The 25,602-nt window shown below is 36.4% G+C and overlaps 1 protein-coding gene across 3 annotated transcripts in view; it reads left to right on the top strand.

The window, feature by feature from the left end:
* ZNF654 (zinc finger protein 654) overlaps positions 1-25,602 on the top strand; it is a 94,649-nt gene that overhangs the window by 17,772 nt on the left and 51,275 nt on the right. For all 3 annotated transcript variants that reach the window (XM_033433362.2, XM_033433361.2, XM_004272642.3), the window contains exon 2: positions 4,630-4,775. In XM_033433362.2, the coding sequence (XP_033289253.1) occupies positions 4,630-4,775 (146 nt within the window). The remainder of the gene's footprint in view (positions 1-4,629; positions 4,776-25,602) is intronic.

Genomic DNA, 25,602 nt, shown 5'->3' with positions numbered 1-25,602 from the left:
TGTCCGTGGGGTTTCTCCACTCTAAAGTTGCTATCTGTTTGTAGTTGATAACCGTCTTGCGGGAGATGCTTTGAAACTGCAAATCCTGCATCCTCAAACTTTTCACCCACTAATATTAGCATTGTTCCATGGATCTTGTCTGCAACATTCATTGCTGTGTACAGTATTTGCCTAATGGTGATTCTCTATTTCTCTCTTTTGTTCTATGTTTATTAATTAGTCTTCTTCCGTGAGGAAGAGCTGTCTCTTACACTTACTGATTAATTTGATTATTTGTAGGGACTCATGGATATTTATCTGGTTTTATGGATTAAAGTCCAATACTACCATCATTTATTTTGTTGCTCAAATTGTTCTAGCTTTAACTGCTCGGAGCACCTTCAGGTTGGCTCCCATGTTCTTATATTCCATCACTGTTTCAGCATTTCATTACTTAGTCCTATCTAGTTATTTTCCCTGTTCCATCCCTGCTGGAAGAGGGCTTGAGCAGCCCAAGTTCCTTGTGCCTGAGGAGCCCCAAGTTCCTCATATTGGAGAATAGTGTTTAGAAACCAAGATTTGGGCCCTAAGTGTGTATGTTGCTACTGAGGTGTCATTGCTGTGTGGCCCTCTCAATGGACAGAGCTAGGAAATTGTGTGTGTATATATATATATATATATATATATATATATATATATATATATATATATAGTAGGTATATTACAAATGAATAACCTAATCATACTGAAAGGGGGTGGGGAAAAGGCTAACTTAATGTTTCTTACAATGTTTATTTTAGGTATTTAGAAGATTAACAAATTTATTCAGTGCATAGATTGGCATGTATTATAGGCATTTTTTGAAGCTCTTAGAATGGAAGGTAGTTGTGATGTGGCTAATCACATACGATAATGGCCATGGTTTGTAAATCAGATTTTAAAAGTGGGTGGATTCACTGTAAACAGGTAATGAAATTAACATTAGTGAACAGCTCCACTGACACCTGTGAAGTGTTTGATATAAATAATGAAAGTTGATGCCAGTGGGAGGTTTCAGGTAGGAAAATGACAGGGATATGAATGGCCAGCTAACGGAAGTAAAGCCATGTGTGATAACTATGTTAATGATCTAGTCTATTATTACCTGGATTTAGAAATCAAGAGGATTGTTTGCTCAGTGACAAACTAGTGTTTGGTAGTCTTCATTGTTACATTAGAAAAAAGGAGAATTCAGTTAAGAAACAGATAATCATATTTTAGTCAATCACTTTATATGACATTTTAGGGGTTCCTAGACTGCTACGTTTGTATTATTTTTATACATTTGTGTATTAGGCAGCTCTGGCTGCCATAACAAAATATCACAGACTTGGCAGCTTAAACAATAGAAATTTATTTTCTCAGTTCTTGAGGCTAGAAGTCTGAGATCAGGGTGCCAGCATGGTTGAGTTCTGGCAAAGATGCTCTTCCTGGCTTGCAGGCTGCTGCCTTCTCTCTGTGGCCTCACCATCGCCTTCCCTCAGTGCATGCATGTAGAGGGACAGAAAGATCTCTCCTCTCTTCCTCTTGTTATAAGGCCACCAATACTATCTGATTAGGACCCCTTCCTTATCACATCATTTAACCTAAATTACTTCCTAAGAGTCCTATTTCCAGATACTGTCACACTGGGGTTAAGACTTCAATACATGAACTTTAGGGGGACACATTTTAGTCTGTAGTAATTTGGATGATGTTCGTAAGTAAAGAATGTAATTATACAGCAGTTCTTTACATAGTAACAGTAAAAACTGTTACTTATTAGAATACCAAAGAAAATGACAAATGTAGGATGTGTTGCTCACCGCACAGTGACCTGGTAGAGCACATTCAGATTATGATGTCATGGTTATCAGCTCTCATTACCTGAGTGCTTATGATAACAGTTATAATGCAGGAGAAAACTTTCAAAGTAAAAAGATAGTGTAATGTATAGTTTTACATATTTTAAGGAAAATATTTAAAAAGTGGTGTTATAGTGAATGTTATAGTGAATTATTAGTGTCTGGCATGACATTAAACAGTATAAGAAGATACAGTCAGCCCTCTGTATCTGTAGGTTCCACATCTGTGGATTCAACCAACTGTGGATCAAAAATATTTGGAAAAAAAATTCCAGAAAGTTCCAAAACACAAAACTTGAATTTGCTATGCGCTAGCAACTATTTACATAGTATTTACATTGTATTAGGTATTATAAGTAATCTAGAGATGATTTAAAGTATACGAGAGGACATGTGTAGGTTATATGCAAATACATTATTTATATAAAGGACTTGAACATCTGCAGATTTTGGTATGGGGTGGGGGATCCTGGAATCAATCCTCCACAGATACTGAGGGCCAACTGTATGTAAATTTCAGCCAGTTTTGTTTATGTCCCTTAAAGGGAATTGTGGGAAACCTACTGGGGGTGTCGTGCACAAGTACTTTTATTGTGTTAGGTTTGGGCTCAGCTGGATGAGGCAGGGTATTAATAGCCGAATCTTGGTGAATGAGGGAAGCTACAATGAGAACAGAACCTGAGAAAGTAGAAAGCTTCTCTTCTAAGGAGATAAACCCAGCCCATAAATAGGAAGTGCATAAGGTTGTAAGTAGAAATGTATTAGGGCAAACTATTTCGGATTAAAGGTAGAAAAAATGTGAGTCTGTTAGTACCTGTTTTTTATGTGGCACCAGAATCGTGGTGTGGGGGCCAAAAAGAGGCAATAAAGGTGGTCAGACACTTTAGTGAAGAGAAAATTTAAAGCCAGGAAACCACCATTTATCTAACCTTCTTCTCCTTCTTCTTCTTTTTTTTTTTTTTTTTTTGCCTGTGGTGGTTTGGAAAAATTTGTCCTACTTGGAGTCATCATAGTTACTAGTAGTTTTTACTTCCCAGCTAGTAAGGACTACTAGATATAGAAGGGGGATACAAGTTCACAGAGCTGATACTCTCTAGCTTTCTTCTTTATCCATACATGTTCCTAGAAACATTGGAGACATGCTAGACACCTGGTAATGCAATTTGGAATTGTCAAACAAGTGTGAAGTGTCTGGGATTTTATCTAAGGTAGATTGCCACAGTTTCACAAATGCTGGCCCAAGACATGAAACTCCTGGATCAGAGATAGCAGACTCTGTTACTCATGGCACAGCAAGCAGCATGTGCTTCAAGTTCATGATGGTTCCCTTTGCCCCTCAAGTGTCACAAAGGTGATGTGAATGGCCCAGGTGGATCCTGAACTCATAGTAAGTTTATATCACAGCTTACGAACCCCAAGCTTAGGGAGTCCTAATCTTTTATAATGATCTGCAAGCATATCTGCCTGACCTTTGCTCCAGAGAGACACATTGCTTTGGGCAGGGGCATCATGGATATCATCTCTATTTTTCAAGGCTGTTCCCTGTAAACATCTTTGAAAGGATGAAGGCAGTCAGGGCCTCTTTTAAAAAACTGTGGAAATACAAGAGACTCATGGAAAATTATCTCCAACAGGAAGTGATTAGTATGAAAAGTCCTTGAGCTCTGAATGTTCTTGGCTTTTCTACTCTGCTCTAGTTTTACCAGCTTTTAAATCAGGAGTTGGCAGACTTTTTCTGTAAAGGGTCAGATATTAAATATTCTAGACTTTGTGAGCCATATGATTTCTGTCACAACTACTCAACCTGTTGTAGCAGGAAAGCAGCCATAGATAATATGTAAATGGATGAACCTGGTTATGTTCCAATAAGACTTTATGGACATTGAAATTTGAATTTCATGTGATTTTCATACATCACAAAATGTTTTTTTCAACCATTTGAAAATGACATCCATTTCTTAGCTTGTAGGTCATGCAAAAATGTGTAGCAGGCTGAATTTGGCCTATATGCCATAGTTTGCCAACTTGTTTTATAAGATGAATTTCTAGAATATAATAGTTTTAATACAGCAGTCTTGCATATGAGATATCATAATTAACATTTTATAGCAATTGATAGTTCTAAAATGTTTTCTCATAAATTATTCCCAATTTAGCTTCAGAGTAAATCTGCAAGATAAGCATTATTATCTCCATTTTATGGTGAGGCAACTACTGCATAGAGAAGGAAGATGACATACCCAATTCATGAAACTAGTTAAGTGACAGAGCCAAGACTGATTATATTCTGTATTCTTTTCTCCTCAGTATGGTACAGTTTAAACTTTCCTAATCAGAGTATCACACCACTATAATACTCATTTGTTGCCAGAATGTTTAGAGTTCAGTCTTGTAAATATTAATGGTAATAATAATGCATGCTCATTTCTAATTTTCTTTATTACTATAGTCTACTGTCTAGCTATTTTAATATTTGATAATTGGCATTTTGACAAAAACTAGATATGGGATGTAAAGGCATTTGTTACAACATTTGGCAGCTGAACTGTGTGGTCATTTATATACTATATTTCTTTTCCACATTTTCAAATAATAGTTCATTTTATTTTCAGATGTATACCATGAAACTAAACAATAAAGAACTTTTTCCCCTTCCTAAATCATGTGTTCATGCTGAACTAATATTTTAATTTATCTGGTATAATTTAATTTATCCAAATTTAACATTTTCTCTAATAATGTACTTTTTGGATTGCTTCCCTATCAGGTGGTTGAAGATTATGCTGGAAGATGGCAGGTCCCTTTGCCACAGCTTCAGGTTCTTCAGACTGCACTTTGCTGTTTTACATCAGCCAGTGCATCATTCCCAGATGAATGTGAGCACGTACAATATGTTTTGAGTAGCCTTGCTTTGTAAGTACTCTTTATTTCTTACGAAAGTATTTTCTTGATATATTTGAGAACTGGTTTTTGATTATTTTCCCTGCAGAAGAAACCTTTCCTAAAGTCTTCCCTCAAAAAGATTTCTATTTCTTCATTTAAGTGTTTAGGTTTAATTTTGGACATTTAACCACAATTTTACTTTTAGCTTTAGAGTTAAGTGGAATTGTTATATAGATTCTTAGGTTTACTACTAGCACTTTCCTTTCCTTTTTAATTCCCCAGATTCCCTTGGCAAACTTTAATGGTAAATCCCAGCAGCAGTTGAGGCCATCATAGATCTTAAATCGGGCCAGAAAGAGGTTAGGAAACTTTGGTTTTTAAAAATACTTGTAAAGGACTTCGAGTTAAAGATCACAAACTGAGCACTTGTATTTATCGTTTTTGCCCTCCTAGATCCTACTAAAATAGTAAAGAAGTAAAAGAGGGAAATACAGTGAAAAGAAAATAGAGAAGAGTCATCAGTGAATGAAAAGATTTCAACAATTTTCTTTGGGAAAGAAAACAGATAGAGGAGTGTCTTTGAAACATGTCAGAGCAAGTCACAACTTAATTTTCTTTTCTTTTTTTGTTCCTCACATTACACTCACATCACATTAGTGGGTTTGAATTCATTTATCAACATTACAAAATACAATAGAAAATATCAGAGTGTGTCTCATGGGATAAGTATTATTTTGTAAAACTCTTGTTTTATATATTTATTTTTATGTATGTGTATACTTTATTATTTGTAAAACATTTTTTGAAACTGTGGGTAGCATATAAAACAAAATTATCCTCTGCCTTATAAGATAGGAGGAAGACCATCTGTCCTGCCTCCTTCCCCTTGGAATCCTAGGGAGGTATAGAATTTGAACATTATAGGTATGAAATAGAGAGTAGGGAATGAGATACTTTGGGAGAATACAGATAAAGGAGTTAATTGCAGTTTTTCCATTCAGGCCATTCACTAGACCCTAGGGCCTGGGTAGGGTGGGGAAACAGCATTGATACTTTCTTTTTTTCTCTAATGAAATTAAATGACTTTGAAGCAGTGACCTTTGTATTCTGGCAATTAAGTGTTCTTCTTGAGACAGCTACCTAATCACTTAATTACCCTAAAGAAAAACTTACCAGTCACCAAACTCTAGACATGCTTGCTCACAGGGCTCCCAATTAAACTGCTTGTGGCTTTATTCTTAGATATTAATGGATATTCAAGAATCATCAGACATTTGGGGAATGCCTTCAACATGAAAAAAATACAATGAAAACAAACTAAAAAAAAATTCTGGAAGAAATACAGTTAATGTTGAAAACAAAAAATTTAAAAGAGAAATGTAAAATCTATAATTAGCATTTTCAGAGAGAGTTGAGAAGATTTGTAGGACATTAAAACATCAACATATCATGCTGTGTGAAAGGAATAAAGAGATACCAAAAATGAGTTTGTGGAAATTAAAAATATGTGATGGTTAAAATTTAAAATTCTGTAGGAAAGTTGCAAGGTAAAGTTGAAAAAATAATCTAGAATGTAAAACAAAACCAAAGTGAAGGAATGCTCAGAAGAACACTGATACAGTGACTTCATGTAGGAGGTTCATTATTTAACTAGCTGAAGTTCCAGAAAAAGAATTTAGAGAATATATGTTGGAGGAAATTTTCAAATAAATATATAATAAAAGAATTTCCCAGAAATAAAAGTCATAAACTTCCAGACTGAAAGAGCCCAAGAAGTGCTCAGCACAATGAATATAAAAAATACTCAGCTAAATACATCATTTTGCAATTTGAAAATAACAAGAATGAAAAAGCAGATTTGAACACCTTCTAGAGAGAAAAAACTAGGTCACCTACAAAGGAACAAACATCAGATTGATGTTTGTTGATATATTCTACCACCCAACAGTGGGTGGTAGAATATAATGAATCAATGTCTCTGAAGTTTTGAAGAGAAATTATTTTCAGTGTAGAATTTTATACTCATTCAAACTGTCAGTGAAGTGTGAGAGTAGAAACAATATTTCCAGGCATGTAAGGACCTAGGAGATTGATTTGTCCACATTCTCTTTCTTGGGAAGTTATTAGAGAATGTACTCCAGAAAAATGGGGTATAATATAAAAAGACCAGATGACAATGGATCTAGAAAACAGTAGCTTTTACTTAAGATAGACAGAAGAGAAGTTCCAGGGTCGCTGCTAATTAGTAGGTCTTACAGATATGTCACCTCCCAGAGGGGAATATCCAGTAAAAATGGAGACTTGAAACACCTTGAGAATTTGGAACCATTTAAGGTAGTGATAAAAGTAGACAAGGCAAAGGAAATAAAAAAGCAATTAGAAAAAATAATCTGAACAGGAAATGACACAGAGTCATAACAAACTACTTAGATATGCACTGAATGTTACTTATATATAGTTTTCTTCATGTAAATGATGCTTATTGACTTCAAACTTTTTTTTTTTTTCTTTTTTTTTTTTTTTTTGTGATACGCGGGCCTCTCACCGCTGTGGCCTCCCCCACTGCGGAGCACAGGCTCCGGACGTGCAGGCCCAGCGGCCATGGCTCACGGGCCCAGCCGCCCCGCGGCATGTGGGATCTTCCCGGACCGGGGCACGAACCCGTGTCCCCTGCATCAGCAGGCGGACTCTCAACCACTGCGCCACCAGGGAAGCCCTGACTTCAAACTTTTAAAGCACAAAAATAATTATAATTACAGAACGGAGGAGAATTATTAACCTTTCAATATAAGACTATTTGATGGAAATTGCAAGTTGAAAGTGAAGGACAAGGGCACTAATATCCTTCCTTAAAATTCTTATTTTACAAAATGGAGTGTCAGTACATGAAACCGTAAATAAAGGTGTAACTAAAGTTACAAAGATAAATAATAGAGGAAATAATAGTGAATGACTGTTGGGAGGATGTACTTGTGTGAGGAGTTTAATTCTCTTCTATCACAGCAGGAAGTTAAGAGATAATATTTAAAATTGGTAAATCAAGAAATACTAGCAGAGCTTATTATCACCAGCTATTAAAAATACTGAAAGTTGTTAATTCTGGGTAATTGGCAGTGAGAGAGTGTTGAAACCTTTCTATACACTTAGCATTTTTAAATATTGAAGATGTGTAAATTTAATATATGTGAACTTTTATGTTTTTTGATTTACATACATGCATAAAAATTTTAAAGAGTGCATGTACATTGTGCTTCTTTAAAAGTTTATATATATTTAAAGTTATAGAAGCTATGTGAAGTGATGGATATGTTAACCAGCTTAATTGTGGTGATCATTTCACTATGTATCAATTTGTATACCTTAAATATATATAGTTTCTATTTGTTAATTATAGCCTAGTAAAGCTGAAAAAAAATTGTGGGGGGGAAGAGTTTAGAATATAACGTTATTTAGACTTGTAAGAGCACAGAAGTTTTAAAAATATATGTATTATTTTTAAAAAATAGATTTATTTTTGCGATACCTAAATAAATATGGGAAGTATTAGGACTTCTTGATTATAATTGACAAATCCTACCCAGCCTAGTTTAAACAAAAAAAGAAGCGCTTGGAGGGATTTATTAGATAACTAAATCATGGAAAAGCAAGGACTAGAGCTAGTTTCAGGATTTTCCGAATCTAGAGAATAAAATATTTAGAATTGTTCTCTTCCTTTCCATCATTCCTTTTTTGGCTTCATTCTCTCAGGGCTGTTGACAATTCTTGGATTAAGTTTACTTTATTAACCAAGGGAGAAGAAACCCTCTGCTCCCACTTCTATTCCCCAAAATATTTTGGGAACTCAGGCCTGTCTGAGGTTATGTGCCAATTGCTTAAACTAATCACTCTGTTGAGAAGAGTATGGTAAGATTTTTGGCTATCTGATAGCAAGCCCACCTCATGGCTAGGGGAAAGGAGGATACTACACTGGCAGCCCTGTGAGGACCATAGAAATGTTGGAGGGATAAGCAGTTTCCTCAAGAAGTGAATGCGATAGTGTGAAGGAGAGCTGGCTAAGTAGACAAAAGTAATGGATGTCACTACAAAGAATATTTTTATATGATATTTTGAAAGCTACTGAAGCAGCTTCAATTATTCTCTGATTTCTGAGGAAAATAAATAAGTATTGAAAGAAATACATTATTTGTAAGCAAGAAGCATTGTTCTTGATTCAGTGCCCATTTGGATATTTCCCCCTTTTCATCTGTATAATCTTGTTAACTTTTGTGTTGTAATGTGAAAATGTTTTTAAGGCTTTCAAAAGTAAATTAAGTCATTTGTTGACTTACGTTTCACTGCTTGCTAGCTTTTTTTTTTTTTTAACTACTGCTCATGAAAAGAATAATGCATTAAGCAAAGGTAAATCTTATCTAAGATGGACAGCGCTGGGCAAAAGAAAGTAAATTATCTTAGTGGTTTGTTAAATGGTAATGTTTCTTATAAAGAAAACTTTCTGCATTATTTGAATTTACTTTAGTGGAAAAGATAATTGTACTTTTAATACCAGAAGAAAAATGGGGGAATGGCCATATGGTGGTGCCATTGAAAGCGTTAGTGAGTCTGGAACAGTGTTCTGTTTTATTGAAATATTTAAGCTAGAAAATTCTTCTAACAATTATTCCATAATCATTCATTCATTCATTCATTCTGTAAATCTCTGTGCTTGCTTCTAGAGGTAAAATAGAAAATAAGATTGGTGAGTCCTTGTTTTAAAGACCTTACAGAGCTAAAAGATATTACACAAGAGGCTCCACTAGTACGTATTGTTAAGTATGAAAGAATTATAGGGTACAGTGAGAGAGTTTAACAGGGGACCTTTCCCTGTCAGGGAAAATTTGCTCGGTGAACTAAAACTTGAGCTGAGCTCTGAAGGGATGATGGGAGTAAATTAGATGAAGGAGCAAAAGAGACTCCCAGGAATGGTAAACAGAATGTTCAAGGTGCCTGGACAGGATATCAGGTTATTAATGGATTTCATTATAACTCATATCTATTTGTAGAATTGTTTATGATATATATAATGTATTTTAAAAGTTTTAGTCACTTAAAAAATATATAGGTGAGCTAAAGAAGTAATGTTTATAACATTCTGTCTCATGCTAATATATATGTATAATATATGCATACAAAATATATGTTAAACATAAAACTACTATATTCTCTGGTAGTTTTGTCTGGTCTGTATATCTACCTTCATAAAATCCTATACCCACCTTGTAAATTAATACGTATGTGAAGATCTGCCTTCTGTAGACTGGGAGATTCTAAAAACTACACTTTTTCCAAGATGTTCTTTACAGAGAAGGAAACTGGATTCTGTTTTTATTCATACCTGACTGTTTTTTTAAAGTTTATGGAAATGAATAGTTATGTAGAGAATTGTCTTAAATTGATTAATTATAATTTTACCTGGGTTGACTCTCCTTGTAAGCTGTATTTTCTAAAGAAATGAAGGTTTTGCTGTGTATGTATGTATGTGTTAGCACTAAAAAGGACCTCAAATTAATTCCTTTTTTATAGATAAGAAAACTGAGGCCTGAGAAGTTAGGGGGCTTTTGCAAATTCAAGTTAATTAAGTTCTGACTGTTTATTTTTCCTGTTGTTTTCTTGTTTTAGATCGGTTAAATACTGATTTCTAAGTTTTCCAGGTAGAGCAAAGCCAAACACCCTGAAACTAAGCAGACCTTCAGGCAGAGAACATAGACTTTGTAAGTTTTACATAAAAGCAAGCTTTAATGCTGCCTTTCTAGCCTCTTTAGCCAGGCGGAAAGTAAATGTTCATAGATTTCAGCAGTCCAGGCAGGGTTCAGTAATGGAAGTAGTAATTTGCCTGGCAGCCATTAGGTCCACAAGGACCCACATAGTCCACTGGCGGAGGAAACTAGTTCAGCTAGTAGCATTTAGTATATGCAGTGGCAAACACTAAAAGTATATATGTCAAGTTGCATAGGGAGAGAAGACCAAAGGGCCTTCTTTTTCATGGAACTAAGTGGGTATACTCAGCCTCTTGTTTAGAGTGACTAGACAATCATGGGCCACACATATTACATGAGAGATCAGTGACCCTTTCTGATTATGTTGCTGAATTTTACCATATTTCATAGAATTTGTGCCTAATTTCAGTCTCTACTATATTAAACCATGTTTTATTTGATTACATTTATAACTTAAGTCCAGGCTTCAACTAATTTAGGAGACAGCCTAGAAATCAGAGGAAGAAAGACTAATTCTAAAGTGCCATTTTTTTTCAGTGGTGCCAGGCCCCACAAAAGGTGTTAGTCTTGTAGGCCCTAATCAGTGCGTATATCCTTTCTCTACAACATGTAACAACTCTTATTACTTCCTGACTCTTCAATTATTTTTTTTTGAATTTTATTTTATTTATTTTTTTATACAGCAGGTTCTTATTAGTCATCCATTTTATACACATCAGTGTATACATGCCAATCCCAATCTCCCAATTCATCACACCACCACCACCACCAGCCCTGCTGCTTTCCCTGCTTGGTGTCCATACGTTTGTTCTCTATAACTGTATCTTAATTTCTGCCTTGTAAACCAGTTCATCTATACCATTTTTCTAGGTTCCACATATATGCATTAATATACGATATTTGTTTTTCTCTTTCTGACTTACTTCACTCTGTATGACAGTCTCTAGGTCCATCCACATCTCTACAAATGACCCAATTTCATTCCTTTTTATGGCTGAGTAGTATTCCATTGTATATATGTACCACATCTTCTTTATCCATTTGTCTGTTGATGGGCATTTAGGTTGCTTCCATGACCTGGCTGTTGTAAATAGTGCTGCAGTGAACATTGGGGTGCATGTATCCTTTTGAGTTATAGTTTTCTCTGGGTATATGCCCAGTAGTGGGATTGCTGGCTCATAGGGTAATTCAATTTTTAGTTTTTTAAGGAACCTCCGTACTGTTCTCCATAGTGGCTATATCAATTTACATTCCCACCAACACTGCAAGAGGGTTCCCTTTTGTCCACACCCTCTCCAGCATTTGTTGTTTGTAGATTTTCTGATGATGCCCATTCTAACTGGTGTGAGGTGACACCTCATTGTAGTTTTGATTTGCATTTCTCTAGTAATTAGTGATGTTGAGCAGCTTTTCATGTGCTTCTTGGCCATCTGTATGTCTTCTTTGGAGAAATATCTATTTAGGTCTTCTGACCATTTTTGGATTGGGTTGTTTGTTTTTTTAATATTGAGCTGCATGAGCTGTTTATATATTTTGGAGATGAATCCTTTGTCCGTTGATTCATTTGCAAATATTTTCTCCCATTCTGAGGGATGTATTTCATCTTGTTTATAGTTTCCTTTGCTTTACAAAAGCTTTTAAGTTTCATTAGGTCCCATTTGTTTATTTTTGTTTTTATTTCCAGTACTCTAGGAGGTGGATCAAAAAAGATCTTGCTGTGATTTATGTCAAAGAGTGTTCTTCCTATGTTTTCCTCTAAGAGTTTTATAGTGCCCGATCTTACATTTAGGTCTCTAATCCATTTTGAGTTTATTTTTGTGTATGGTGTTGGGGAGTGTTCTAATTTCATTCTTTTACATGTAGCTGTCCAGTTTTCCCAGCACCACTTATTGAAGAGACTGTCTTTTCTCCATTGTATATCCTTGCCTCCTTTGTCATAATTAGTTGACCATAGGTATGTGGGTTTATCTCTGGGCTTTCTATCCTGTCCCATTGCGCTATATCTCTGTTTTTGTGCCAGTACCATATTGTCTTGATTACTGTAGCTTTGTAGTATAGTCTGAAGTCAGGGAGTCTGATTCCTCCAGCTCCGTTTTTTTCCCTCAAGACTGCTTTGGCTATTCGGGGTCTTTTGTATCTCCACACAAATTTTAAGATTTTTTTTTTCTAGTTCTGTAAAAAATGCCATTAGCAATTTGATAGGGATTGCATTGAATCTGTAGATTGCTTTGGGTAGTATAGTCATTTTCACAATATTGATTCTTCCAATCCAAGAACATGGTATATCTCTCCGTCTGTTTGTATCATCTTTAATTTCTTTCATCAGTGTCTTATATATAGTTTTCTGCATACAGGTCTTTTGTCTCCCTAAGTAGGTTTACTCCTAGGTATTTTATTCTTTTTGTTGCAGTGGTAAATGGGAGTGTTTCCTTAATTTCACTTTCAGATTTTTCATCATTAGTGTATAGGAAGGCAAGAGATTTCTGTGCATTAATTTTGTATCCTGAAACTTTACCAAATTCATTCATCAGCTCTAGTAGTTTTCTGGTGGTATCTTTAAGATTCTCTATGTATGGTATCATGTCATCTGCAAACAGTGACAGTTTTACTTCTTCTTTTCTAATTTGTATTCCTCTTATTTCTTTTTCTTCTCTGATTGCCATGGGTAGGACTTCCAAAACTATGTTGAATAATAGTGGTGAGATTGGACATCCTTGTCTTGTTCCTGATCTTAGAGGAAATGCTTTCAGTTTTTCACCATTGAGAATGATGTTGGCTGTGGGTTTGTTGTATATGGCCTTTATTATATTGAGGTAGGTTCCCTCTATGCCCACTTTCTGGAGAGTTTTTATCATAAATGGGTGTTGAATTTTGTCAAAAGCTTTTTCTGCATCTATTGAGATGATCATATGATTTTTCTTCTTCAGTTTGTTAATATGGTGTATCACATTGATTTGCATATATTGAAGAATCCTTGCATCCCTGGGATAAATCCCATTTGATCGTGGTGTATGAACCTTTTAATGTGTTGTTGGATTCTATTTGCTAGTATTTTGTTGAGGATTTTTGCATCTATATTCATGAGTGATATTGCTCTGTAATTTTCTTTGTTTGTAGTATCTTTGTCTGGTTTTGGTATCAGGGTGATGGTAGCCTCATAGAATGAGTTTGGGAGTGTTCCTTCCTCTGCAGTTTTTTGGAAGAGTTTGAGAAGGGTGTTAGCTCTTCTCTAAATGTTTGATAGAATTTACCTGTGAAGCCATCTGGTCCTGGATTTTGTTTATTGGAAGATTTTTAATCACAGTTTCAATTTCACTACTTGTGATTGGTCTGTTCATATTTTCTATTTCTTCCTGGTTCAGTCTTGGAAGGTTATAACTTTCTAAGTATTTGTCCATTTCTTCCAAGTTGTCCATTTTATTGGCATAGAGTTGCTTGTAGTAATCTCTTAGGATGCTTTGTATTTCTGTGGTGTCTGCTGTAACTTCTCCTTTTTCATTTCTAATTCTATTGAGTTGAGTCCTCTCCCTCTTTTTCTTGATGAGTCTGGCAAATGGTTTATCAATATTGTTTATCTTCTCAGAGAACCAGCTTTTAGTTTTATTGATCTTTGCTATTGTTTTCTTTGTTTCTATTTCATTTATTTCCGCTCTGATCTTTATTATTTCTTTCCTTCTACTAACTTTTGGTTTTGTTTGTTCTTCTGTCTCTAGTTCCTTTAGGTGTAAGGTTAGACTCTTCAATTATTTTGACCAACACTTACTCAAAACCGTCTCCAATTTTGTATCCATCATCTTTACTAATCATTTGTGACAGGCGAACCTTTTTTATTTTATAGAGAAATCAAGACTGTCTAGCCTATTTCTTTGTTTTCTCTCTCTAAGGAAGAGATGTCTTCCTTTTTGAGTCCATTTGGGGTCTTAATTAAATTCCCTCACTAACTTCTCTCAACATTGTTTTGTTTCTCATTACTATTTCATTAGAATATTTTGTTTTCAGGATTTGTTGTATTTAAAGTCAAATTAGACAAACCTATGTGCATTTATTTATATTGGCCATGTTTAGGTGCTCAACATTTCATTTGGCGCTAGTTGTGGACTGGCGTCTTTTTTCCTTGTAATTTTGGTTTTTATTACTCCTTTTGTTAATTTTGGAGTGAAGTAGTTGAGACTATAGTCATTTTAATGACAAAGAGATACAGGGATTGTTAAGTGGTATATTTGTTTTGTCAGAAGTGAAAAGTGATCGGATAATGACATACTCTCTTCTCACCCATACTATGTATCAAAATCTAGAAGGATGTATGTGTGTAGTTTTAAAAATGGTATTTATTTTTTTCTGATCTAACTAAAGGAAGGACAGCTTGATAATTGCCTTGATCAGTGTGGATACACTAAAACTAGAGTGAAAAAGCAGTAGACTGAAAGGTGTTACTATTTCTGCTGCTATCAGGAAGATCGGTGATATTCTTTAGAAGAACATGTATATAGTCATTATGAAGGATGTAAATACATGTTTGAATTTTTCTAATATTTGACTGTCTTAATTTTATGCTCAGTCAGATCCCTGAAAAACTACAGATCTGAACATTTTAACTTTTCCTTCCTTCCCCCGCTAGCTTTGGTTCATAGAGCTAGACTACAGCATTATACTGTCAGCTTTCACTGTGGACTGAAGTAAGAAGGAAAAGAAAACAAAAACAAAACATATACGAAATACATCTGTAGTTGCTGAAAATTTGACAAAATTTTGCTCATTGCTCCTTATGCAGAAATCTTAAAAGAAATTCCCCCAGACACACCTAAATACATAAAGCAAATATTAAGAGACCTTAAGGGAGAAATAGACAAGCAATATAATAATAGTAAGGGACTTTAATACCCAACTTTTCATCAACAGATAGATCTTCCAGACAAAATCCGTTAGGAACCATTGGCTTTGAATGACACTTTAAACCAGTTGTACTTAACAGACCTACAGAATATTCCATCCAAAAGCAACAGAATACACACTCTTCTCAAATGAATAGTATAGATCATATGTTAGTCCATAAAACAAATCTTAGTACATTTAGAAAACTTAAATCATATCAAGCATCTTTTCTGACCACGATGGTGTGGAACTAGAAATCAATTACAAGAAGAAAACTGAAAAATTCTCAAATATATGGAGATTAAACAACATTCTTACTGACAATCAGTGGGTCAAAGAACAAGTCAAAGAAAAATTTTAAAATACCTTAAGAAAAATGAAAATGGAAATACAACATATCAAAGCTTATGGGATACAGCAAAAGCAGTTTTTTTTTTAAGTGTCTTTTTTTTTTATTTTTAACATCTTTATTGGAGTATAATTGCTTTACAATGGTGTGTTAGTTTCTGCTGTATAACATAGTGAATTAGCTATGGATTTACATATATCCCCATATCTCATCCCTCTTGTGTCTCCCTCCCACCCGCCCTATCCCACCCCTCTAGGTGGTCACAAAGCACTGAGCTGCTCTCCCTGTGCTGTGCAGCTGCTTCCCACTAGCTATATCTATTTTACATTTGGTAGTATATTCAAGTCCATGCCACTCTGTCACTTCGTCCCAGCTTCCGCTTCCCCGTCCCCTTGTCCTCAAGTCCATTCTCTGTGTGCATCTTTATTCCTGTCCTGCCCCTAGGTTCTTCAAAACCAAGTTTTTTTTTTTAGATTCCGTATATATGTGTTAGCATACAGTATTGTTTTTCTCTTTCTGACTTACTTCACTCGTATGGCAAACTCTAGGTCCATCCACCTCACTATAAATAACTCAATTTCGTTTCTTTTGTGGCTGAGTAATATTTCATTGTGTATATTTGCCACATCTTCTTTATCCATTCATCTGGCAGTGGGCACATAGGTTGCTTCCATGTCCTGGCTATTGTAAATAGAGCTGCAATGAACATTGTGGTACATGACTCTTTTTGAATTATGGTTTTCTCAGGGTATATGCGCAGTAGTGGGATTCCTGGTCGTATGGTAGTTCTATTTTTAGTATTTTAAGGAACCTCCACACTGTTCTCCATAGTGGCTATATCAATTTACATTACCACCAACAGAGCAAGAGGGTTCCCTTTTCTCCACACCATCTCCGGCATTTATTGTTTATAGATTTTTTGATATGACCATTTTGACCGGTGTGAGGTGATACCTCATTGTAATTTTGATTTGCATTTCTCTAATGATTAGTGATGTTGAGGATGCTTTCATGTGTTTGTTGGCAATCTGTATATCTTCTTTGGAGAAATGTATATTTAGGTCTTCTGCCCATTTTTGGATTCGGTTGTTTTTTTTTTTTTTTTTTTTTTTTTTTGCGGTACGCGGGCCTCTCACTGTTGTGACCTCTCCTGTTGCGGAGCACAGGCTCCGGACGCACAGGCTCAGCGGCCATGGCTTACGGGCCTAACCGCTCCGCGGCATGTGGGATCTTCCCAGACCGGGGTATGGACCCGTGTCCCGTGCATCGGCAGGGGGACTCTCAACCACTGTGCCACCAGGGAAGCCCCATGTTTGTTTTTTTGATATTGAGTTTCATGAGCTGCTTGTAAATTTTGGACACTAATCCTTGGTCAATTTCTTCATTGGCAAATAATTTCTCCCATTCAGAGGGTTATCTTTTTGTCTTGTTTATGGTTTCCTTTGCTGTGCAAAAGCTTTTAAGTTTCATTAGGTCCCATTTGTTTATTTTTGGCTTTATTTCCATTTCTTTAGAAGGTGGGTCAAAAAGGATCTTGCTGTGATTTATGTCATAGAGTGTTCTGCCTATGTTTTCCTCTAAGAGTTTTCTAGTGTCTGGCCTTACATTTAGGTCTTTAATCCATTTTGAGTTTATTTTTGTGTATGGTATTAGTGAGTGTTCTAGTTTCATTCTTTTACATGTAGCTGTCCAGTTTTCCCAGCACCACTTAGTGAAGAGGCTGTTTTTTCTCCATTGTATATTCTTGCCTCCTTTATCAAAAATAAGGTGGCCATATGTGTGTGGGTTTATCTCTGGGCTTTCTATCCTGTTCCATTGATCTATATTTCTGTTTTTTTGCCAGTACCATACTGTCTTGATTAATGTAGCTTTGTAGTATAGTCTGAAGTCTGGGAGTCTGATTCCTCCAGCTCGTTTTTCTTTCTCAAGATTGCTTTAGCTATTTGGGGTCTTTTGTGTTTCCATAAAATCGTGAATTTTTGGTTCTAGTTCTATGAAAAATGCCAGTGGAAGTTTGATAGGGATTGCATTGAATCTGTAGATTGCTTTGAGTAGTATAGTCATTTTCACAATGTTGATTCTTCTGATCCAAGAACATGGTATATCTCTCCATTTGTTTGTATCATCTTTAATTACTTTCATCATTGTCTTATAGTTTTCTGCATACAGGTCTTTTGTCTCCTTAGGTAGGTTTATTCCTAGGTATTTTATTCTTTTTGTTGCAGTGGTAAATGGGAGTGTTCCCTTAATTTCTCTTTCCGATTTTTCATCATTAGTGTATAGGAATGCAAGAGTTTTCTGTGCATTAATTTTGTATCTTGCTACTTTACCAAATTTATTGATTAGCTCTAGTAGTTTTCTGGTAGCCTCTTTAGGATTCTGTATGTATAGTATCATGTCATCTGCAAACAGTGACAGCTTTACTTCTTTTCTGATTTGGTTTCCTTTTATTTCTTTTTGTCTCTGATTCCTGTGGCTAAAACTTCCAAAACTATGTTGAATACTAGTGGTGAAAGTGGGCAACCTTGTCTTGTTCCTGATCTTAGTGGAAATGGTTTCAGTTTTTCACCATTGAGAATGATGTTGGCTGTGGGTTTGTCATATATGGCCTTTATTATATTGAGGAAAGTTCCCTATATGCCTACTTTCTGGAGGGTTTTTTTCATAACTGGGTGTTGAATTTTGTCGAAAGCTTTTTCTGCATCTATTGAGATGATCATATGGTTTTTCTCCTTCAGTTTGTTAATATGGTGTATCACATTGATTGGTTTGCGTATATTGAAGAATCCTTGCATTCCTGGGATAAACCCCACTTGATCACAGTGTATGATCCTTTTAATGTGCTGTTGGATTCTGTTTGCTAGTATTTTGTTGAGGATTTTTGCATCTATATTCATGAGTGATATTGCTCTGTAATTTTCTTTGTTTGTAGTATCTTTGTCTGGTTTTGGTATCAGGGTGATGGTGGCCTCATAGAATGAGTTTGGGAGTGTTCCTTCCTCTGCAGTTTTTTGGAAGACTTTGAGAAGGTGTTAGCTCTTCTCTAAATGTTACATAGAATTTGCCTGTGAAGCCATCTAGTCCTGGGCTTTTGCTTGTTGGAAGATTTTTAATCACAGTCTCAATTTCAGTGCTTGTGATTGGTCTGTTTATATTTTCTTTTTTCTTCCTGGTTCAGTCTCGGAAGGTTGTGCTTTTCTAAAAAATTGTCCATTTCTTCCACATTGTCCATTTTATTGGCATATAGTTGCCTGTACTAATCTTTCATGATCCTTTGTATTTCTGCAGTGTCAGTTGTTACTTCTCCTTTTTCATTTCTGATTCTATTGATTTGCGTATTCTCCCTTTTTTTCTTGATGAGTCTGACTAATGGTTTATCAATTTCGTTTATCTTCTCAAAGAACCAGCTTTTAGTTTTATTGATCTTTGGTATTGTTTCCTTTATTTCTTTTTCATTTATTTCTGATCTGGTCTTTATGATTTCTTTCCTTCTGCTAACTTTGAGGGGTTTTTGTTCTTTCTCTAATTGCTTTAGGTGTAAGGTTAGGTTGTTTATTTGAGATGTTTCTTGTTTCTTGAGGTAGGATTGTATTGCTATCAACTTCCCTCTTAGAACTGCTCTTGCTGCATCCCATAAGTTTTGGGTCGGTGTGTTTTCATTGTCATTTGTTTCTAGGTATTTTTTTATTTCCTCTTAGATTTCTTCAGTGATCTCTTGGTTATTAAGTAGTGTATTGTTTAGTCTCCCTGTGTTTATATTTTTTACAGATTTTTTCCTGTAATTGATATCTAGTCCCATAGCGTTGTGGTCGGAAAAGATACTTGATACGATTTCAGTTTTCTGAAATTTACCAAGGCTTGATTTGTGACCCAAGATATGATCTATCCTGGAGAATGTTCCATGAGCACTTGAGAAGTGTATTCTGTTGTTTTTGGATGGAATATCCTATGAATATCAATTAAGTCCATCTTGTTTAATGTTTCATTTAAAGCTTGTGTTTCCTTATTTATTTTCATTTTGGATAATCTGTCCATTGGTGAAAGTGGGGTGTTAAAGTCCCCTACTCTGATTGTGTTACTGTCGATTTCCCCTTTTATGGCTCTTAGCATTTGCCTTATGTATTGAGATGCTTCTGTTTGGGTGCATAAATATGTACAAATGTTATGTCTTGTTCTGGGATTGATCCCTTGATCATTATGTAGTGTCCTTCTTTGCCTCTTTTAATAGTCTTAATTTTAAAGTCTATTTTACCTGATATGAGTGTTGCTACTCCAGCTTTCTTTTGATTTCCATTAGCATGGAATATCTTTTTCTATCCTTTCAGTTTCAGTCTGTATGTGTCCCTAGGTCTGAAGTGGGTCTCTTGTTGACAGCATATATATAGGTCTCTTTTTGGCATCCATTTAACCAGTCTATGTCTTTTGGTTGGCGCATTTAATCCATTTACATTTAAGGTAATTATCGATATGTGTGTTCCTATTACCATTTTCTTAATTGTTTGTGGTTTGTTATTGTAGTTTTTTTCTTTCTCTTGTATTTCCTCCATAGAGAAGTTCCTTTCGCATTTGCTGTAAAGCTGCTTTGGTGGTGCTGAATACTCTTAGCTTTTGCTTGTCTGAAAAGGTTTTAATTTCTTTGTCAAATTTGAATGAGATCCTTGCTGGGTAGAGTAATCTTGGTTATAGGTTTTTTCCCTTTATCACTTTAAATATGTCCTGTTACTCCCTTCTGGCTTGCAGAGTTTGTGCTGAAAGATCAGCTGTTAACCTTGGGGATTCCCTTGTGTATTATTTGTTGTTTTTACCTTGCTGCTTTTAATATTTTTTCTTTGTATTTAATTTTTGAGAGTTTGATTAATATGTGTCTTGGCCTGTTTCTCCTTGGATTTATCCTGTATGGGACTCTCTGTGCTTCCTGGATTTGATTAACTATTTCCTTTCCCATATTAGGGAAATTTGCAACTATAATCTCTTCAAATATTTTCTCAGTCCCTTTCTTTTTCTTTTCTTCTTCTGCCACCCCTATATTTCGAATGTTGGTGCATTTAATGTTTTCCCAGAGTTCTCTGAGACTGACCTCAATTATTTTCATTCTTTTTCCTTTATTCTACTCTGCAGTAGTTATTTCCACTATTTTATCTTCCAGGTTACTTATCCATTCTTCTGCCTCAGTTATTCGGCTATTGATTCCTTCTAGAGAATTTTTAATTTCATTTATGGTGTTCATCATTGTTTCTTTGCTCTTTAGTTCTTCTAGGTCCTTGTTAAACGTTTCTTTTGTTTTCTCCATTCTGTTTCCAAGATTTTGGATCATCTTTGCTATCATTACTCTGAATTCTTTTTCAGGTAGACTGCCTCTTTCCTCTTCATTTGTTTGTTGTGGTGGGTTTTTACCTTGCTCCTTCATCTGCTGTGTGTTTCTCTGTCTTCCCCTTTTGCTTTACTTACTGTGTTTGGAGTCTCCTTTTCACAGGCTGCACATTCATAGTTACCGTTGCTTTTGGTGTCTGCCCTCAGTGGCTAGGGTTGTTTCAGTGGGTTGTGTAGGCTTCCTGGTGGATGGGACTAGTGCCTGTGTTCTGGTGGATGAGGCTGGGTCTTGTCTTTCTGGTGGGCATGTCCGTGTTCAGTGGTGTGTTTTGGGGTGTCTGTGACCCTATTATGATTTTAGGCAGTCTCCCTGCTAATGGGTTGCATTGTGTTCCTGTCTTGCTAGTTGTTTGTCATAGGGTGTCCAGCACTGAAGGTTGCTGGTCATTGAGTGGAGCTGGGTCTTAGCATTGAGAAGGAGATCTCTGGGAGAGCTTTCACTATTTCATATTACGTGGAGCTTGGAGGTCTCTGGTGTACCAATGTCTTGAACTCCACTCTCCCACCTCAGAGGCATAGGCCTGACACCCAGCTGGAGTATCAAGACCCTGTTAGCCTCAGGGCTCAGAATAAAAGGGAGAAAAAAAGAAAGAAAGAAGGAAAGAAAATGAGAGAGGGAGGGAGGGGAAATAAAATAAAGTTATTAAAATGAAGAATAATACATAATTATGAGAAAATAAAAAAATTAAGTAACAAGAAAAAGAAAAAAAAGAAGAGAGCAACCAAACCAAAAAATAAATCCACCAATGATAACAAGTGCTAAAAACTATACTGTAAAAAAAAATGGAGAGACAGAACCCTAGCACAAATGGTAAAAACAAAGCTATACAGACAAAATCACACAAAGAAACATACACATACACACTCACAAAAAGAGAAAAAGGAAAAAAATATATATGTCGTTGCTCCCAAAGTCCACCACCTCAATTTTGGGATAATTCATTGTCTATTCAGGTATTCCACAGATGCAGGGTACATCAAGTTGATTGTGGAGATTTAATACACTGCTCCTGAGTCTGCTGGGAAGATTACCCTTTCTCTTCTTTGTTCTCACAACTCCTGGGGTTCAGCTTTGGATTTGGCCCCGCCTCTGCATGTAGGTCGCCTGAGGGCATCTGTTCATCACTCAGACAGGATGGAGTTAAAGTAGCAGCTGATTAGGGGGCTCTGGCTCACTCAGGCCTGGGAGAGGGAGGGGTACAGAATATGGGGCGAGCCTGCGGCAGCAGAGGCCAATATGACATTGCAACAGCCTGAGGTGCGCCGTGTTTTCTCCAGGGGAAGTTGTCCCTGGATCACGGGACTCTGGCAGTGGCGGGCTGCACAGGCTCCCGGGGTGTGGGGGGAGGTGTGGATAGTGACCTGTGCTTGCATACAGGCTTCTTGGTGGCCGCAGCAGCAGCCTTAGTGTCTCATGACCGTCTGTGGTGTCCGTGCTGAGACCCGCGGCTTGCGCCCATCTCTGGAGCTCGTTTAGGCAGTTCTCTCAATCCCCTCTCCTCGTGCACCCCAAAACAGTGGTCTCTTGACTCTTAGGCAGGTCCAGACTTTTTCCTGGACTCCCTCCGGGAGTAGTAGCTGTGTCGCACTAGCCCCCTTAAGGCTGTGTTCACGCAGCTAACCCCAGTCTTCTCCCTGTGATCTGACCTCTGAAGCCAGGGCCTCAGCTCCCAGCCCCCACCTACCCTGGCAGGTGAGCAGACAAGCCTCTCAGGCTGGTGAGTGCTGGTCGTCACCGATCCTCTGTGCGGGAATCTCTGCTTTGCCCTCTGCACCCCTGTTGCTGTGCTCTCCTCCGTAGCTCCGAAGCTTCCCCCCCGCAACCCCTGCGTCTCTGCCAGTGAAGGGGCTTCCTAGTGTGTGGTAACTTTTCCTCCTTCACAGCTCCCTCCCAGAGGTGCAAGTCCCATTCTTATTCCATTGTTTCTGTTTTTTTCTTTTTTCTTTAGCCCTACCTAGGTACGTGGGGAGTTTCTTGCCTTTTGGGAAGTCTGAGGTCTTTTGCCAGGGTTCAGTAGGTGTTCTGTAGGAGTTGTTCCACATGTAGATGTATTTCTGATGTATTTGTGGGGAGGAAGATGATCTCCACCTCTTACTCCTCTGCCATCTTGAAAGTCTCAAAGCAGTTGTAAGAGGAAAGTTCATAGCAATAAATACTTACATCAAGAAAAAAAAATGATCTCAAATAAACAGCCTAACTTTGCACTCTAAGGAATCAGAACAAATGAAGCCCAAAGTTAGTAGAAGGAAGGAAATAACAAAAGATCAGGGTGGAACTAAATGAAATAGAGACTAAAAGGATGATAAGAAAGATTGATGAAACTAAGAGCTGGTTCTTTGAGAAGATAAATAAAATTGACAAACCTTTAGCTAGACTCACCAAGAAAAAAAGAGAGAGGACTAAAAGTAAGAAACAAAAGAGGAGATGCTATAGCCAATTCCACAGAAATACAAAGGATCATAAGTGGTTATATTTGTCCCTTGTTATCCATGGGGGCTTAGTTCCAGGATTTCCCCACAGATACCAAAATCCATGGATGCTCAAATCCCTTATATTAAATGGCCTAGTATTTGCATATAACCTAAGCACATTCTCTCATATACTGTAAATCGTCTCTAGATTACTTGTAATATCTAATACAATGTAAATGCTGTGTAAATGTAAATACAAAGTAAATGCTATGTAAATCATTGCTAGTGCTCAGCACATTCAAGTTTTGCTTTTTGGAACCTTCTGGAATTGCCCCTACCCCCAATATTTTTGATCTATGGTGGATTGAATCCATGGATGCAGAACCTACAGATATAGAGAGTTGACTATACCATGGATAATTATACCCCAGTAAATTTAACAATTGAGAAGAAGTGGATAAATTCCTACATACATATACTGCCTACCAGGAGTGAATCATGAAGAAATAGAAAATCTGAACAGTGCAATTATTAGTACGGATATTGAATCAGTAATCCAAAACCTCTCAAAAAACAAAAATCCAGGACCAGACAGCTTTACTGGCAAATTCTACCAAACATTAAAACAATTAAATACCAATCCTTCTCAGACTCAACCAGAAAATAGAATAGAAGGGAACACTTCCAAACTCATTTTATGAGACCAACATTACCTTAATATCAAAACCAGACAAGGGTATCATGAAAGAAAATTACAGGTCAATGTCCCTGGTGAACATAGATGCAAAAATCCTCAATCAAATATTAACAAACTGAATGCAACAATACATTAAAATTTTGACAGAAATAGAACTAACAATTCCTAAAATTTGTATGGAACCATAAAGGACCCCAAATAGGCAAGGCAATCTTGAGAAAGAAAGACAAAGCTGAAGGCATCATATTTCCTGATTTCAAACTAAGTTGACCCTTGAACAATGGGGGGCTAGGGACACCAACTTTCCCATCCCCTGTGCAGTTGAAAATCTGTGTATAACTTTACATTCAGCCCTTGTATCCAAGGTTCCACATCCACAGATTCAACCAACTGAAGATTGTGTAGTACTATAGTACATATTTAGGGGGAAAAATCCAGGTATAAGTGTACCTGTGCAGTTCAAACCCAAGTTATTCAAGGGTCAACTGTATATTACAAAACTATAGTAATCAAAACAGTATGGTACTGACATAAAAACAGACACATAGGTCTTCAAAAAGAATAGGGAGCCCAGAAGTAAACCAACACATACATGGTCAGTTAATTTATAACATAGGAGCCAAGAATATACAGTGGGGATTGGACAGCCTCTTTAATAAATGGTGTTGGGAAAACTGGACAGCCAAATGCAAAAGAATGAAACTGGACCACTATCTCAAACCATACACAAAAATCAACTAACAATGAATGTAAGAATCAAATGTAAGACCTGAAACTATCAAACTCCTAGAAGAAAACATAGGTGGCAAGCTCCTTGACATTGTTCTTGGTGATAATTTATTTGGATTTGACACCAAAAGCAAATGAAACAAAAAAGAAAAATCAACATGTGGGACTACATCAAAGTAAACAGTTTCTGCACAGCAAAGGTAACCATCAAAATGGAAAGCAACTTTACTGGATGAGAGAAAATATTTGCAAATTATATATCTGACAAGGGGTTAATACCCAAAATACAGAAAGTATAAAGACTCATACAACTCAATAGCAAAAAACAATCAGATTAAAAAAAATGGGTAGGTCTGAATAGACAGTTTTGCAGAGAAGACATACAGATGACCAACAGGTATGTGTAAATATGTTCAACATCACTAATCATCAGGGAAATGCAAATCAAAACCACAATAAGCTATCATCTCACACCTGTTAGAATGGCTATTATCAAAAAGACAAGAAGTAGTAAGCATTGCAAGGATGTGGAGAAAAGGAATCCTTGTGCACTGTTTTTGGGAATGTAAATTGGTGCAGCCACTGTGGAAAGTGCTACTATGGAAGTTCCTCAAAAAGTTAAAAATAGAACTACCATATGATACAGCAGTTTCACTTCTGGGTATTAATATGAAA

This window comes from Orcinus orca, chromosome 5 (assembly GCF_937001465.1).
Source record: "Orcinus orca chromosome 5, mOrcOrc1.1, whole genome shotgun sequence".
Lineage (NCBI taxonomy): Eukaryota > Metazoa > Chordata > Mammalia > Artiodactyla > Delphinidae > Orcinus > Orcinus orca.
The sequence above is the reverse complement of the archived record's forward strand: the minus strand, read 5'-3'. Positions and strand labels throughout refer to the sequence as shown.